We start from the raw sequence: 18,842 nt of genomic DNA, 5'->3' as shown, positions 1-18,842 counted from the left end.
ACGGCTGCAAGAAAGAGGAGGACGAAGTGGGTTTTTCGGTTGGATGCTGTTCTGACGCCATCTTGCTCGTCGGGTTCTCTGCGCTGTGAATAGCTCATTAAACAAGTTACTCGTAACATTATTGGTGGAGGTGGACGACCCCCGTACCTCGATGGAGACGCGCAGTGGTCGCACCATCGGCGACCTTTCGACTGCTTCGACTGCCGGTACTTCCTCTACGCCGCCCTCATCTGTCCAAGCCACCACCTACGTCACAATACCGCACCTCCGGGATCCCGGCACTTTCTCCGGTGATGGTACGATCGATCTCGACACTTGGCTGAAGCGGTACGAGCGCGTCAGTGCTACTCACCGATGGGATCCTACGCTCATGCTCGCCAACGTGCTTTTCTACATGGACGGCACTCCCCGAACATGGTTTGAAAGCCACGAAGCAGACATAACGAGCTGGGATCTCTTCAAAGAAAAGATACGTGACCTGTTTGGCGATTCATCTGGTCGTCAGCTCGCTGCGAAGAAGACTCTTGCCACACTGGCCCAGTCTTCTACCGAATCGTACGTCTCTTACATTCTTGACGTCTTGGCCCTTTGTTCCAAGGCCGACCAGTCCATGTCGGAAGACGAAAAGGTTAACCACGTCTTGAAAGGCATTGCTGACGATGCTTTCAACCTGCTGGTTTTTAACAACGTCTCGAGCATCGACACAATCCTTAAAGAATGCCGTCGTCTCGAACAAGCTAAAGCCCGCCGCGTAGCCCAAAGCATCGTGCGCCTTCCGAACACAGCGGCCACTTCTTCGTGTGACGACGCCTTCCACCAGGCCCCTCAATGTGACAACCTTACACGCATCATCCGTCGAGAGGTCGAGGCAGCACAACCGGTAGCCACGACATTTCCGACGCCTGCGCCTTCCCCGACCACGATCTCTTTAATACAAGCGGTCGTTCGTCAAGAGCTATCGAATGTCGGCCTACATCCTGTTCCTACCGTATACTCTGCTGAGCCTTCTTATCGTACCCCGCACCTCCACCAATAATGTTACGAGTAACTTGTTTAATGAGCTATTCACAGCGCAGAGAACCCGACGAGCAAGATGGCGTCAGAACAGCATCCAATGGAAAAACCCACTTCGTCCTCCTCTTTCTTGCAGCCGTGTTTAGCCGCTGTTTTGTATCAATATTGTCAAGACCGGCTGCACCGTGGTGGCTGATGCAATCCTGGCAGCCACAAGCATCTGCGCCGAAGATTTGCGGGGCGACACGCTATGCCCCAACGTGCAGCAGAATATTATGGTTGTCAGCACACCTAGAAGGGAAAATGCCAACCACTACGTCAAAGTTCGGCAGATTGTCGTCATGGGCCGAACATACAAGGTCAGTGCCTACGAGGCCGCCCCTCATTCCACGTGCAAGGGCGTGATCCGAGGTATTCCACTCGTAGACGGCCCGAATGATATTGACAACAAGATCGTAAATGAAAGCAATCCGCTCGCCCTGGCAGCCAAGCGCATAGGCAGCACCGGTACGGTAATCGTCGCCTTCGACGGTCATAGAGTCCCAAACTTTGTACGCTACGGCCCCACCCTTGTGCAATGTTCGCTTTATCGCAAGAAAATAGACATTTGGTACGCTTGTGGTCGGCTCGGTCACCGTGCTGATGTGTGTCCCAGCCCAGGCGACGTCGTATGTCGGGGCTGTGGGGCTTCAAATCCTGACGCACAACACAAGTGTACCCCCAAGTGCAGGCTGTGTGGTGGGCAACACCTCACGGCTGACAAGTACAGTAGGCAAAGATTCGAGATCCCATATGTCGTGCGACGAAGGCGCTGGGAAAAGTCTCGCGCCACCGATCAAGGCCAAGCCACGGCACCACCATCACCCCCAACGGATGGGCAGGACTTCCAGCAGTCACGTGGTTCCGGGGGCCGTTCCAGGCGACTTTCTCGGTCCCGTTCCAGGGGCCGTTCCCGGTCCAGGAGCCGCTCCCGGTCCCGAGGAGGAGCCCGGCGCTACAAGTCTGGGAGCCGCTCCAGGTCTCAATCCAGGTCTACCGGGCGTCAACAGCAGCCTAGCGGGGTGTCAGCGAGAAGCAAGAAGTCGGGCTCTATAACCTGGGCCGACACGGTCCGAGGAGGGCCAGCTGAGGTACTGTCGGGGTCACTCCCAGAGCATGCGGAGAGCACGCGCGAGATTTCTCAGCTGAAACGCGAGAACGCAGCGATGAAGGAAACCATAAACAGGCTTTTGTCCGAAATTGCTGAGATTAAGAACGCGAGAAACCCACCACCGCAACCCGCCGTCGCATGCGTCGCCGATACAATGCCCTTACCCATGGAGGTGCACAGCACTAAAGCCGGCGACAGCAGCAGTGAGGGTCAAAGTGCTCCCAAGAAAAGGGCCGTCGCCTACGAACAGGGAAGTGTAGCAATTCGAGTCAGGTCTGAGCTTCGAGACACGCTATCCGCGCTCAGTGAAAGCATCAATAAGCTCGGGGAGAATTTCGCCCAACTGCAGATCACCCTGGCCGCGCAAAACGACCGAGTATCCAAGGTAGAGTCGTTTCTCGAAAGCGCAGTGAAACCAGCTCTGACCTCAACCGCCGTCGTACAACCCCAGCCCGGCGCTACGGGCCCCATCGTCCACGCTATTCTTAGCCAATCTGAGGGCACCACCAGCCCACAAAAGCACCAAGATGGCCAAGCCAAGTGAGACGTTTCTTATTTGGCAATGGAACTGCAGGGGCTTTCCTAGTAAAAAGGCGTCCTTGCAGCAGTACATTCGATGCTCTAGCGAAAAACCCCTCGTCATTCTGCTTCAGGAAACATTAACTCCAAACGTCACACTGACTGGTTACAAGCCCATCTCGCGTTATTCCGATGGCCGGGGTGTCTGCACCTTGGTCAGTAACAAGCTCACACACATCTCTCACGACCTCAAAATGGCCACCAGCAGCGCCGAATATGTCATGACCGAGATTCTGCCGCGCAGCTCGGACCGAAGCAGCATCTTTTTTCTCAACGTGTACAGTAGCCCTAAGGACCGACGGCAGCGCTTCAGGGCCCTCATAAAGAAGGCCGTCAACTTGGCAGGTCCCAACCCCCTGATTGTGGCGGGCGATTTTAATGCTCCGCACCACACTTGGGGCTACCCGTACAATACCAGCAAGGGCGCGGAACTGTGGCAGAACGCGATGGACATGGACCTGACTCTAATCACCGACAAGGCCTTTCCAACTCGGTTGGGCACCTCATCCTGCAGAGACTCCACTCCCGACTTGACATTCGTCAAGAATCTCCCCGATGTACAGTGGGCCAACTCAAACATTGACTTAGGTAGCGACCATTACGTCCTGGTGACGCAGTTCTTAATGGTCCGAAAGAGGGCACGGGAGTTTTCTTGGACAAACTGGGACCAGTTTCGCAAAGTCCGCAACGACCGACCCCTACCTTCAACCAGGCCAAGCCTACAGGAGTGGATTAGCCAGCTCAGAGAGGACGTCATAAGTACCACCAAGAATATTAGTACTGACCTTCCGGTTAAAAAAATGGATAGCCGCCTTGCCCACCTGCTCGAGGCCAAGCAGTCACTTCTCGCCCACTGGAAAGGCCAGCGCCTCAATCGCAGGTTGCGCAAGAAAATCTCCGACCTAAACAAGACCATCGAGGAGCACTGTCGCGTCCTCTCCAAGCAGCAGTGGGACGAGGTGTGCAACTCGGTAGATGGCCAGATGCGTAATGGCAAGACATAGAACCTGCTCAAGCACCTGCTCAGCGAGACTAACACCAAAACTAACCAGCGGAACGTACTAGCGCGAGCCATGCACGAAGCCAAGCAGTCCTCTTCAGAAGAGGAGGTTTTGAAGAAGCTGGTGCAAAAGTACCTCCCTGTCGACTCGAACCCCGCAACAACGTACCCCGAGTACTCAGGACCGGCCAACACTGAACTGGACGCCGAGATATGCCACGAAGAGGTTTGGCAGGCGCTTTACGGGCTCAATGGGAGGTCTGCCGCGGGCCCGACGGCATAACTAATAAGACCCTGCGCAACCTGGACGACCGGTCAATCGACTACCTCACCGAGGTCATCAACGAGGCATGGAAGAGCGGCGAGGTCCCCGACCCGTGGAAGGTCGCGCGCACCGTGCTCATTCCTAAGCCGGGGAGGTCACCCAACTTGGACAACATGCGCCCCATTTCGCTCACATCCTGCGTGGGAAAGGTAGCCGAGCATGTGGTCCTCAATAGGTTGACTCGGTACCTGGAAGACAATGGGCTCTACCCGTACACCATGATTGGTTTTCGGGCCAAGCTTTCGACGCAAGACGCTATGAAGCTGCTCAAGCACCAAGTCATTGACTGCAACACTCGAGACATGCGGGCCATTCTCGGCCTCGACTTAGAGAAAGCCTTCGACAATGTTGCTCACTCTTTCGTGTTGCGGTCGATTGCTGAGCTCGGCCTTGGAGTCAGATTCTACAAATATGTCAAATCGTTCTTGACCCGTAGGAGAGCCACCCTGAGTGTGGGAGACCTTGTCTCCGAGGACATCGAGCTGGGATCGCGCGGCACGCCACAAGGGTCAGTGATATCGCCCACCCTGTTCAATCTTGTCATGGTCGGGTTGTCCAAGAGGCTCTCATGTATCGAAGGCATTAACCACACAAATTACGCGGACGATATTACTATTTGGTGCACAGGTGGCAGCGACGGGCAAGTCGAGCGCTCCCTGCAGGAGGCCATAGACACCACGGAAGATTACCTCCGTCCCACAGGCCTGAGGTGTTCCCCAAGCAAGTCCGAGCTTCTCCTTTACCAACCCACTAGGCGAGGGCCCAAGCCCAAAAACTGGCAGCCGATCTCGAAGAGTGATATCAAGCTCTACACCGGAGATGGCAGTGCAATACCCAGAGTTGACTCCATTCGGGTCCTCGGCATGACCATCGAGTCTAATGGTTCCAACGGCAAGACTATACTCAAGCTCGCCGCCAAGACGGATAACGCGGTTCGGCTGGTTCGGCGGGTGGCCAACCGCTACCAAGGCCTCAAGGAAGACAACCTAATCCGCCTGGTCAATGCCTTTGTGCTCTGCCACTTTTCATATGTCGCGGCCATGCACAAATGGCAGCGTGCCGAGCGTGACAAGATCAACGTCTTGCTCAGAAAGATTACCAAGCGGGCCCTCGGTATCCCGATCAGGACGCGCATCGAGCGCCTGCTCCAGCTCGGAGTACACAATACGTTGGAGGAGATTGCCGAAGCGCAGGAGCGGGCCCAACTCTCCGGCTGAAGTGGACGAGAAGATGAGACAGGTACCCCGTGAGATTCGTGACCTCATCACCGTGGCACCGATACCGAGGAATGTCCATCCCGAGCACAATCGTGGTAGGCGACGGGCTAGAGCTGCCACTCTTCTCAAGCAGATTCACAGTGAGGAGCACGGCGTCAGCTTTGTCGACGCGGCCGCGTACCGTGGGAGCCGCGCCTTCTCCGCAGTCGTCGTCGACTCCAAACAACAAATCACCAACTGCGCATCGGTTCACACTGACGATCCGACGGTTGCCGAGCAAGTGGCCATCGCCCTGGCCATCCTGGAAGGTGAAAGGGAGGTCATTTATAGTAACTCTAGGTCAGCTATTCGCGCTTTCGAGCGCGGTGTAATCTCCAAGAAAGCCCTCCGCGTGCTCCAAAGTGGTGGCCGCGACGGCATCAAGCACCACGTACTGATTTGGTTTCCTGCACATGTTGGACAGGTCCAAGGCGCTCCCCCCAACGTTAACGAGTCTGCCCACGAGGCCGCGCGCGCACTAACCGACCGCGCAGGTTCCGGGCAACGATTCGGGGCCAACGGGGTTTCGGAAAACAGGGACGCGCCTGCCACGTACAACGAAATAACAAAATATTTTTACCTCGCGTGGAGACTATATCCACTCCCTCATCCAAATCTTAATAGGCCACAGGCCCTTACGCTCAGACTACTGCAGACCGACACGTACCCTAACCTGAGATCTCTTCACGCTATTTATCCTGACGTGTTTCCCAATGACGCTTGCCCCACATGTGGGGATGTATCCACGCTGGCGCACATGCTCTGGGAGTGCAAGGCAATGTACACTAACCCCAACACTACATCGGTCAGGTGGGAGGCGGCCCTACGCAGCTCCCTCCTGGCCGACCAACTTTGGGCCGTCCAGCAGGCCCGCGGAGCAGCCGATAGGCTTGGCCTAACGGTCCCGACGTGGGAGTCGCCCGCTGCGCGCTGACGTGCGTCTTGCAGGACCTCAATAAAGTTTCGCAACCAACCAACCAACCAATTAGGCTTTCGTGTTAGTAGTTGTCCTAGGTATGCATGCTCCTGTATACGCTTTAATGTACAGTTCTCAATCTTACTCTTCCTGTTTCTCCATGCTATTTATTGTAACACAGCATCTCATATATGCAAATGTAAAGTGGGGCGGGGTCACTTTCACTGTCCTGTGTTTCTCAACATGGCATCTGTATTTCTCTTAACCATATGCGGTGAACACAAGATACTGACACAAGCCAAGGGGTCGATGTCCGACGGGACAGTGAACGTTGACACCTCGTGTAAGTTCGAGCTATGGCCATTCCCGTACAGCGGCACAAAGCAGGTTTTGAGCCTGCAGTGATGTGTCTCCTATTGCATCATTATTCAGAAAAGTTTTCATTACACGTATGAGCGCAAATAACAATGCAAACATGACAAAAAAAAATAGAGTAGACGTTGCCAATACAACCTCTGACAACACCAAGCATGAAGGACCGACAGAGCAGCGTTGCACATGCCCACACACAAGCTACACCTTTATGACAACTGGCCGCACCTGCCAGCCAATGATGGAAGGCATCACCACGTCGTTGCCACTTCCTCGCATAGGGGGGGCCCCCTTGGCTGCACTCTAGCCAGTATATTCTAGGCACGCTTTTTTTTTTTCGGCCTGCTGGCGTTATGATGCATGTGATCTTTTTATGCACTGGCAGCCGACCGACGATCCCTGTCTGCCTGAATGACACCCGTGCTATGATTAAACAAAAAAGAATTTTAAGGGCTTTGTTATTTTTTGCTGGACATAACATTAATTAGAAATAATTATACAAGAGAGCCTAGAAAAGTATAGAGAATGTGCATTGTAGTAATTGTGGTGTAAATGTGAAGAAAGTGATGTGGCAAAAAGAATAACTTCCCAACGGCAGATGACTGCTGCTGCAGCTGCAAGTAATGCCTTGTTTTTTTGTTTTTTTGTCTTTACTTTCTTCACATTTATATCATAGCAACTATAAGTAACATTCTGTTACGAGTGTGCTGGCATCTCTTGCTCAGACACTGAGTGCGCCCGCCAGAAACACTGGGCGCGTCCTTCACAGACGCCAGAGGCGTCCGTCAGAGATGCTGCGCGCGTCCAACAGCGGGGCTGCATCCTCCTCCCTGAGCGTCTCGGCGCCTATAAAAGGCCGGCGCATCCAGTACCGGGCTGCCTCCTCGTCCACGCTCTGTACATATGTCATAAATATAAGCGTTTTGTTTGCTCTGGCTGCCTTTTGCCTTGCCACTGCCTGGATGCTCCCTGTTCCAGTCCATTGGTCCTTGCGTCACGCTACCCAAGAGACCACGGGGCCCTCTCGTAACCATTGTCTATACGTTCCTTGGCTTTCTTGTCTTTTGTTCTGATTAATGTTGTCTAGCAAAAAAAAAGGAACTAGCCCTTAAAATTACTCTTCTTTCATTTCTCTAATGATTGTAACATCGGAGGTATGTGCGTGCATAGAGTTCAGGATGCCATCACGATATCAACGATGATAGACGCAGCAGCAATACGAGTCACAGGTGCCTCACGACTTTCAAAGAAACAATCTTTTCTCCTCTCTGGGTCTTTCGATAATCCTAAGCGTGCACCATGATGTCAGCAATGCTGTTGTCTTTTTTTTTTGGGGGGGGGGGGGGGGGAACATACAGCTAGAGTTTATCTGCAAGGTAAGGCAAAAGGACCTAAACCTCCTGGCTAGGCCTGACCACACTGGGGAAGCAGAAGCAACAGATTTCAAAATAACAAATCAACTTTGAAACATAGTGAATAAACAAGGGCATAATAATTAATATAGTAAGCATGTAATTGCTAGTTACAGAAGTAACAAATTGACAGGAATGAACATAATGAAATGAACATAAGCACAAATATGAAACAAGCAACAAAACAACACATAAAGTAATAAAGCAACTAGTTATACAATGACAATATTTTGTAACATTATGATGGTGTCACCTAACATTATGATTATTATTTATTCACATTTACAACAAAACTTTTACAATACGTCTGCGTCTGCAGCAGAAAATGTGTTTATCAATAAATGTTAAGATTTTGTAATTGTTTTACAATTTTTGATATTTCCACAACAGTTGGATACATATTGTCATCCACAAAAAAGAACCTGATGTCTGCTCGCAGGTACGCATGCTCGCTGCTCTTCCTCTTCGCACAGTGAGGAGGAGTTGGAGAATGGAGCATATTGAAGGAGAGAGCGAAACGAGCGAGGGCGCTTTTGGGTGGTAAAATGCGGGTAACTCCGCTGTTACGGCACCGTTTAAAAAAATTCTCATGGCTATGTGTTCATTGTAGACCAATGCACAACTGCAAAACTGCAACTAAATTATGAGCTCTGGCTGTTTTGGGGGCCCTTTAAGAATATGCTTGAGGATTCTCTGCAACTTTTTCTGTATTCTTCGCACTGCAAACAAAAGTAAAAAGAAATCAGTCGTTGTGTTTAGAGGAGCACTACAAGACTTTTTCAGAGGTCAGAAAATGCTACTGATCGGTAGTGGATGCTTCTGAGAATGTGTGAGCCAAATAATCAGCGTAGCATGAGGCAGAGAAATTATAACAAATTTTAAAGTTAGCTGCGAATCGTTCCCTTTTTTTCCAGCAAATGATGCCATATACTTGAATGGTTTCATTATATCGCCAAATTCGCAGTCATTGGCTGGTTCGAGCTGCATAGTTTCCTAGACTACCATGCATCTGATCACACTGAAAGTAAGTCATGCGTTTGAAGAAAAAAAAAAATGAAGTGCTCAAAGACATGCGCGTGACGTTACTTCTGCACCCCATCCCATCCCTCCATCCTAATCTTCCTATACACTTGTCAGCATGAGAGAAGAGAGAAATCAGTTGTCATGATCATTGTCAGCCTGACTAGCCCACTGCAGGACAAAGGCCTCTCCCATGTTCCGCCATTCAACTCGGCCCTGTGCTGGCTGCTGTCACTTGATACACACAAACTTACTAATCCCATCTGCCAACCTAACTTTGCGTCTCCCCTTCATTCGCTTTCATTCTCTTGGAATCTAGTCTGTGACCCTTAATGACTAGCGGTTATCTTGCCTTTGCGCTACATGCCCCGTCTATGAAAGCAATTATAGTATGCAACAAATTCTTGTAACACCACTCATGCCTGATGGATTCTAAAAATATTTACAGTGCTTGATTAGTGAAGCAATAAACTCTTTCAGTGAAGCCATTTGATGGCTACCTGGAAAAGTGTTGCAGGGCCACTTTAAGGGGGCATCATTCTAGCCGTGCTTGTTCTGGCCAACTGGCACTTTCAAAAAGTTCAGGGCACATGTTGCCGCATGCAATTCGCCAACATACTGTGCTTCAGGTTCGTGAACACTGTTTTCATAGCTTTCCTTTTCTTCGATAGTTTGCTCGTTTCCTTGATAACGTTTGTAGTAACAGTGTGCATATTGTCTTACAGGAAAACGCCAGTGTGAGTGAAAAGGGGCCAGCAGGAGCAGCATGTGGGGAAAGCACCTCTGCGATGCATCTCCACAAGTAGCCCATGAAACATCAGTAGGCATTGTGGGTAGCAAACCAAGGATAAACTCGCTTGTCCATTAAAACTCGGTCGAATGGAAGCCTTGCACATGCTTCATGTAATGCTTCCTGTAAGACGAGTCATTGTTCATTCCAGCGCATTTCCTTGTCTTTTAAACACTGCATCTCCATATATAATGTTGCATCGTTTACTACTCATGCTCATTGTTTTACTATGGAAACTGAACCGATCAAGGGAATGCAGGAATTGTGTCCCAAATTATCAGTAGTTAAGCGAAAATTCCTAGGTTGATTCACTGTTTTCTATTTATGTACATGTGTGTGCACTTCATTAAGGTGTAAAATATTCATGGCCATAATCAAATGTAATAAAAGTATATATAGAACACACTTTGTTTTCACTTCACGGCATCGGCAGCAGCGTTTTGTTCTGGCATCTCTGAAATTCTGTAACTATCTAAATGGCATTTCAAAAGCCTATGCACAATCCAAGGTGTTTAAAGCAGTGTTGAGTGTTGTTGGTTCCGGCAGCACAGAAATTGACACTCGCACTACCTGCATATATGTCCCGATACGCTTCTTTGCCACTTTCACGTAGTCTTGCATACTTCTAAGTGTGTCTCAGACAGGGGTGATCCTTGAGACAGCTGTAATCATATTTTGTAATCGTGTGGGCCTATTGAAGTGTTAGTGTTTGATTGTCAGCTCGACACTGTGGCAGAAAAATGTTGTATTGTTGTGATGCAAAGCATGGCAGCTGGAAGTGCAAGTAATGGCGAATTACATTGAGAGAAGAGGGGTAGAGGGGCAGGGCACTGAGGAGTGGGGCGCAGAGCACTGAGAGAAGAGTCACTGGATCTGCCACTGGAATGTGGCATGCTCCCGGAGAGCAGTTGAGAGGGTTCGAGTGGGGAGACCTAGTGATTGAAACATTCGAAGCCCCCAGCATTCTCTGTGGGGCAGCAGCAAAATACATACGAAGTCAGTCACATGTTCATTATTCTTATACATAGTATGTTTGTGCAAAGGTGCATTAGGCAAGCATCCAGCTGTCGTCGTCATTAATACAAAATAGTGGTGTCAAACCACACGTGCTTGCTACCACTGCCGCTGCGCTTGCCACCTGAAAATAAATTCGAAAACTGTGACGTTCAAAGGTCACATGACTATCGTTGAGTGTGCCTACTCCGCTTTTCCGACCAGAGCACTACAAACGGCTCCTGACTGCTCTAAGCGCAGTGGAAGGGCTCTTGCTCTACCAATAGATAACAATGCTCTGACCTATGTTCGACCACTGAAACATACCAGCTCTGAAAAGAGCACGTTCAGGATGCTTTTGATTTCTCCTGCTCTCACAATGGAATTCGCCATTAGAGGTAACTTTATAGTGGGTAAGTTAAAATTCATCATTCGTAAAAGGCAGCGTGTATAGGCACAGACGAAACAAAAGAGAAAAACAGGACTAGGTTTCCTCATGTTTCGTCCACTGTCCCTGTGTGTGCTGCACTTTATGAATGATGATTGTGTACCAACGGAGCAGTCATCAGAATCGAACCTAGTGTGGCACACCCAGTTTTTTTTTTTAATGCATCATTGTAAAGGGCTCATGAATTGAAACGTATATTTAATGCTATGTTATACCCCTACTTTCTTATGGGTCATGTCTAGTCTGTGTCATGTTGTTGTAATGCTCGCTTGTACTCTTGTGCCACAGTGAAGATTACCTTTAGTGGTTCATTTTGTAGTGACAAGAGACAGCTTTTTTTGACCAGCTCAATACGTTGACTTCGCAGTTTGATTTTCGGATTGATATCAGATCAGACTTTTAGCACATACTACCACTTGTAGCTTGTACACTTGAACGCAATGTCATTAAGGACACTGTGCACTCACAAGCATAGGTGTTCAGGATATTATCTGTAAGTGATGAACATATCTTCCTCATAATGTTCTTACTTTCCAGGTGACACTTTCTGTTACGCATCAAACGTGCACCTTTGAACAAAATTATTTGAGCTGTATACACATTATTCACTCATGCATACACCCAGGCACCAAACACTTACAACGCTCACTTGCAACTGTTTATTCATTGTACTAATGCGTGAATATATCTAAGTCTTTCGGCATATGGTGTTCACTTTTGTGGAACAGTGGTCGCAGTGCTCAGCTGCTGACCCGAAGGTCGCTGGTTCGATCCTAGCCGCGCCGAATGCCAGCTATACCCCCGACCCCACTGATCGCCGGACAACTTTCACCAAATATTATGGCGGCGCCTCCAGACCTGCACACCTCCCTCCCCCTATTTTCCTTCCCCCGTCTACCTGGGAGCATACATCCCATCCTGTGCCCAATGCGCCCACCACCACGCTACCCTTACTCATATCTTCTCGGAATGCCCGGCAAACCCTCCCCTGTGGGGCTCAGAGCCACTGAAAACATGGAAGGAATGAGAGACCTTGCTGCGCTAGACAGACCCTGCCAAGCAGAAGATCGCCATTGGCTGTGCAGCCCACGTCGTGGAACTACTCGTGAATGCTTACTGCAGTGGGGTCGTGCGGGGACCCTGGAACGTACGTGCCCAAATCCCTTGGTTAAATAAAGTTTCACATCCTCCTCCTAGCCGTGGCGGTCTCATTTTCATGTAGATGAAATGGTGGAGGCCCTTGCATTGTGCGATGTCAGTGCACTTTTAAGAACAGCAGATCGCGAAATTTGCGGAGTCGTCCGCTACGGTGTCTCTCGTAAACGTATCGTGGTTTCAGCATGTAAAAGCCCTCATAATATTATTACTGTCGCACATGCACACAAACACTTATGAAGCCAACTGCACATGTTATGAGGAACATTCTTTTTTTTTCTTGCAGCCTAGAATTGACAAAGTTAATTTTGGGGGGGGGGGGGGTGCAAGAGGGATGCAACAGTGTACTTATACAGCGGTGCTCACACTTTTTGATGAAAACAAGTCTCTAAAGCATCACGTGCTGTCATTATTGTGCTTCTGCCAAGTCTCTTCATTTGAGAAAAAAACGTGCCTCGCATCTCAATATAGCATACACAGCCACATAGATGCACCTCCTTGTCATCTCTCTTGCTAAATTTTTGGGCATGTCTTAACTGGCCATTAACACACCTCTCGGTCGGACCAATGTATACCTTGCCACAAGACAAGGATATTGAATAGGTGGCTTCAGTGAAACCTTTTCCGAATGGCCTCTGGTGCTTGTTGCAGCTGCGTTTTTTGCTATTGCAAATGTGTTGACCCAACTTCCGGAATATCTCGGGCTCTGCAAACATATTTGGTACTCCGTGCCTGCCTGCAACTTTTTCAACGAAGTTGTGGGCAGATAATTTTTTATATCGATTTACCAACTAGCCCAGCAACAAGTTGGTTTAAATATGCATCAAGGTATGAGAAAAAAGAATGATGTAAGTTTGTAGATCGGAAAGGGCCCAACATGCCCAGTTTTTAATTGCATTGTAACAGCCTGAGCGTGTTGCAGATTGAGATTGCATCCTTATAAAATGTTACGCTGTCAGCAGATTGTGGAGCCATAAAGCTTTTGACATATTTTGAAACTTTGCAAACAAGAGAACACGACTGCTTTGTTCAAAGTAGTAATACTGAGGGTAATCACCATAGTGTGATTACGAGGGATGCTGTAGTGGAAGGCTCCGTAAATTTAGACCATCTGGGCTTCCTTAATGTGTTCCAAAACCAATAGGCCAGCATGGCAAACTTGAGTACTGAAGAATTTTGAAGTCTTATACTTGGACCGGTTAGCAGCTACAAAGGAAAAAAAAAACATGATTAAGCCAAACCTATGCAACAGTTTCCTCTGCTCAGAAGGTTTTGAACAACTATATCCAAGGACATCCTTGCCATCCACTCGCTGTCAATTCTTTTGCCTCGCCTGCTAGTATGCTAGTAATCTGTAATAGGGCAAGTTAGCCTAGCAACTAAAAGTTAGCTGAATTCGTGGGATACTTCCAAAACTTTAGCTTTTGTTGTTGCTTGCAGAGATGGAGATGTCTTGAACAACGCCCAACCACAGTCGTCGGCCAGCCTGTAAACAGGAACCCACAGAACTGTTTAATGCTTCTAATGAAGCATTAAACAAAAAGCGAGGGTTGGGAGTACTTGCAGTTGGGCTAGCTAATTCATTCTGTGTGCTAACCATAAATGCTGGTCGCTGTGTGCGGAATGGTAAAAAATAAAAATGACAGCATATCTACGAAGTGAATGAAGATGAGTGGGGTGAAGCGCTGGAGGGTTTCATCGCTAAACCGTGAACCACCCATGAATATTGCCCACTACATCATCAAAAACGTGACAAACACTGTATGTATTTATACAAAAAATTTTATTATTCGCAAATGGTACCTATACTTCGCTTCCGTTCTTCTTTAATTATAACGGCTTTATGGTCGGTGAAGTGGTAGATCGGTGATGGGGCATAGTGGCCAGTTTGCAAGGACGAAGTAGTGGGCAGTTTGTTCGTCTGTCTGTCCATGCATCCGTCCGTCCATCTAATGAACACTTCAAGTACCGCCATCTCCCATCTCGCATCCCCTGTGGCACATACCGCTCTAAAACAATAAGTGCCACCATATCCACGAAGTGAATGATGATGAGTGGGCGAAGCTCCGGAAGTGAACCTGGTAAACCATGAATCCTCTGTACATTTTCCCCACCCGATTCTATTACAACGCTCCCCCTAGCGTACATCGTTGCACTGAATCGAACGATTGCCTTCCACCAATGACACGCGCCATACGTGATATCATTCTTATTTTATAACATCTCGCATATTTCATCATCAACTACAAGTACCGCCGTCTAGTTTATAACATCTTGCATCTTTTCATGGATGAATGGATGGATGGATTGAAGTGGCTGTACCCTTTAGATCGGGCAGTGGCTAACGTCACCTAGCCGTAATACTTAGCGAACCAACAACTAGATTTATCTTTTTTTTTCTTTAAATAGTGAAGTTCAGGTCTGGTACTTTGCAGTGAAGAGTTTAATCTTCACTCGTGCTTTGACTTTAGCCACCAATCAGATAACCTCCTTCTAGTTAATTCTACCCACTTAAAGTCTATTTTGCCCTCCCTGTCCCTAAACCCGAGTACTTTGAAAAACTCTGCACCATCATCCTGAACTATAAGGTGAAGCCCTCCCTTTACAGGACATTATCAAGTGTTCGGCAGTTTCTTCTTCCTCTCCACACGCACTGCATACCGTGTCTACCCCTTCATATTTGGCCCGATATGTCTTGGTTCGCAATACTCTCGTCCTGGCCTCAAACAGTAGAGAACTACCCCGAGTATTATCATAGATCCTTTCCTTGGTGATTCCCTGCTTAAAAGTTCAATAGATCTCTAGTGTGGACTTCCTAATCATGCCAATTCTCCATATGTCAGTCTCCGTTTCCTTCACTTTTTTTTTAACCGATAGTTCTTTTTGGTTTGGCCACCTGCTGTTTTCTAAGTATTTACCAGTCAACTTCCTGGTTCGCTTCCTCCATTTTGTATCGACATTCTTCATGTACAAGTAGCTGAAAACCTTCCTAGCCCAATGCTCCTCTCCCATTTCTTTCAATCGCTTCTCAAATTTTATCTTGCTGTTAGCTTCCCTGCCTTCAAATTATGGCCATCCCATATCATCTTGTACTGCATGACTTGGTGTATTCCCGCGAGCTCCTAAAGCAAGCCTACCTATTCCCTGTAACTTAATTTCTAATCTTGCTTGAACTTCTGATCTCATGCACAAGACCGCATTGCCAAACGTCAAACCAGGAACCATGACCCCTTTCTATATTTCTCTCACAACATCATACCTATTGTAATTCCACAGTGCCCTATTTTTCATCACTGCTGCATTCCTGTTAGCTTTAGTCGTTATGTATATTTCGTGCTCTCTTAGGTACTCGGTCCCATTGCTTATCCATACGCCCAGATATTTGTATTTATCTGTTATCTCTAGCGTGACCCCCAGTATCCTAAGCTCACTACTTCCATTATCAGTAAAAATCATGACTGCTGATTGTTCCTTGCTAAATGTGAAATCTAACCTATCTCCCTCATTACCGCAGATGTCAATCAATCTCTGCAAATCTTCCTTGTTGTCGGCCATTAGCACTATATCATCTGTGTACACCAATGCTGGTAGTGCCTGTTCAATGAGTTTTCCTTGTTTGACGAAAGAGAGCTTGAAGCCAAGTCCACTTCCCTCTAATTTTGCCTCTAATCCTTGTAGGTACATCATGAATAACAAGGGTGACAGAGGACACTCCTGCCTAAGCACCCATTTTACCTCTGCAGGCTTGGATATCTGTTTTCTCACTTTATAACTACCTTGTTACTTTTATAGATATTCTTTAAAAGATTAGTGATGCCATCTTCCACACCTAGTGTGTCCAGTATTTTCCACAAGTCCTCTTGAACCGCGCTATCGCACGCTCCCTTGATATCCAAAAATGCTAGCCACAGGGGCCTGTGTTCCTTTTCTGCTATTTCGATGCACTGCATCAGTGAGAACAGATTGTCTTCCAACCTCCTGTGTTTCCGAAAACCATTCTGCAGTTCCCCCAGCACTCCCTCATCTTCTATCCGTGCCTGTAGTATTTCCTTTATAATTTGCATCGCCACTGTATAATTTATACTTTAACTATAAATTAAACTTTATAATTTGCAATGTCACTGTTATTGGACAGTAGTTGTTTATGTCAGCTTTGTCCCCCTTTCCTTTATAGATCATGCTCATCCTGCTAAGTTTCCATCCATCGGGGACTTCACCATTGATTATATTTTTGCTCACTGGCTCTATCAAAGTCTGTTTAGACTTCGAACCCAATGTCTTTATCAGCATAATTGGAATGCCATGTGGGCCTGTTGATGTACTACTAGGAACCCTTTTCTCAGCCCTTTCTCACTCTCGTTGTGAAAATAGAGCCACTGCGCTACTTGATCCATCCTTGACGATTGTGATGCATAAGGCACTTCTTTGTTGAAATTTTTCTGTCATGCTTGTTCTTATATATTCAATAGCTTTGTCCCCTTCTAACCTAGCACCTTGAGCTGTAGTTTTAAACCTCTGCCCTAGGCTTGTCTCATTTCTTAGGAAGTTTAGATGGTTCCAAAATTTAGCAGCTGCCTTTCTATCCTTTTTATGTACTTCTGCCAGCCACTGAGCTCCCTTTCTTCTAATCTTTTCATTGATCAAAAGGGATGCATCCTTTCTACAGCTTAGAAAAATTTCCCATTTTCATTAAACATCATCTGTCGGTTCACCCCACTGCTTAGCTTGTGTTTCTTAGAGGCTGCCTGATGTTTTGGTATGGCTCTCTTAACTTCCTCATCCCACCAACTCTTGGGTTTGTGTCTTCTTTTCTGAGGTGACTTGTCACGTGCCTTAGCAAGCTCTAGCTCAAACAGTCTAATTAGATTCGTGTATGTCCACGCTGTTTTATTATCCTCGGTGATTGCTTTCTCAATTTCTTTAGTAGCTATTTGTATTTGCCTTTCTGAATAGAAATTTTCCTGTAGTTGGTCATCTTGTCTCCTTCCCACTTTCACTGCTCTTCCAAAACTTAGCTTGATGCGTTTGTGATCACTACCCAGACGTCTGGAGCCACCTTCAACGATGTGCATTCCCCTGAGCTTATCATACATTCTATGTGACATCAGTGCGTAATCTATCGTTGACTGCAGCCTTCCTACCTCCCATGTTATTTGCCCTTCACACTTCTCAATACTGTTGAAAATCATCAACTCGTGTCTTTCACGCATATCCATGATCATTTTGCCTGTTGGGTCAGTACACCCATCTATATCTTCTATGTACGCATTCATATCTCCTAATATAATTATCTCGCACTCTCCTCCTAGTTCCTCAATATCCTTTTGCATACACTCCACCATTGCCTGGTTTTCCTATCTGGCCTTTGCTCTTGTCCACAAGTCATCAGCTACAAGTTCCGTCATCTAGTGAACACTGCAAGAACTAAACGAGAGGTGGCTACATACAGGGGACGGTACCGCCATCTAGTACACTCTGCAAGAACTAAACGAGAGGTGGCCACAGAACACCTACCAGTTTGGTAGGGCGTGGGCTGTGCATCTACTGCTACATGCAGGGGATGTACAGCCCACGCCTTAAGGAGCTACACCCCTGAAAAAAAAGGAGCAGAAATGTGGCCCTCACGCATTTTTTAAGGGGCGAAGCTCTTTAGGGCGTGGGTCTGTCCATTCCTTGTGTGTGTGTGTGTGTGTGTGTGTGTGTGTGTGTGTGTGTGTGTGTGTGTGTGTGTGTGTGTTTGTGTGTGTGTGTGTGTGTGTGTGTGTGTGTGTGTGTGTGTGTGTGTGTGTGTGTGTGTGTGTGTGTGTGTGTGTGTGTGTGTGTGTGTGTGTGTACGTAGCCACCGATGGCACATACACCTTAATCATGTACAGTCATGCGAGTAATAAGTCGCAACATGCTACCAGTGGTCAAAGCAGTGCCAACAGTGCACGATGGCGGAGACATATGAAACAATCGATGACATAAACACTATTTTAACTACTGTACTGGTATTTCCAAAACCAATTTCACGTTTGCTGGTAAGCTGCTGTTTTGCAGCTTTTTTCTTCCTTTCCCTCGCGCTTTATTTTTTTTTCTTGTAAAAAGGAAATGGGAAATAAACTTGAAACAGTGCAGGCTTCAACCTTGACCACTGTGCCACAACTCGAACCGAGCGCCACTGTACGCATGCTTTCAGTTATCTTAAATGTGTGCTGTAGGCTACTGTAGGGTTTGAAGACCCTCACAGAAACATATGGTACCGGTTGTCCGATCGGGTACTTCTCTGGAATCTGCAAAAGAATAGCAAAACTCTATGGAGGTCTTAGCATCTCACAGTTATTGGGTACTACTATAGACAGCAGCAGCATGTCCTCCTTCAAAGACGGACGAATACGAGCTTTCACGGATGGGTATGCACTCTAGAGTGGTG

General features: G+C 47.7%; 1 protein-coding gene across 2 annotated transcripts in view; it reads left to right on the top strand.

The window, feature by feature from the left end:
* Positions 1-12,471, top strand: part of LOC119164581 (uncharacterized) — a 30,111-nt gene extending 17,640 nt beyond the window's left edge. The window contains exon 5 of one of the 2 annotated variants that reach the window (XM_075872519.1): positions 9,770-12,471. In XM_075872519.1, coding sequence (XP_075728634.1) covers positions 9,770-9,850 — 81 coding nt within the window. In that variant the 3' untranslated portion in view covers positions 9,851-12,471. The other variant, XM_075872517.1, reaches the window with a different exon arrangement.
* The last annotated feature ends 6,371 nt before the right edge of the window (positions 12,472-18,842 follow it).

This window comes from Rhipicephalus microplus, chromosome 8, assembly GCF_043290135.1.
Source record: "Rhipicephalus microplus isolate Deutch F79 chromosome 8, USDA_Rmic, whole genome shotgun sequence".
Taxonomy (NCBI): Eukaryota; Metazoa; Arthropoda; class Arachnida; order Ixodida; family Ixodidae; genus Rhipicephalus; species Rhipicephalus microplus.
This window is presented reverse-complemented; position numbering and strand designations above follow the sequence as displayed.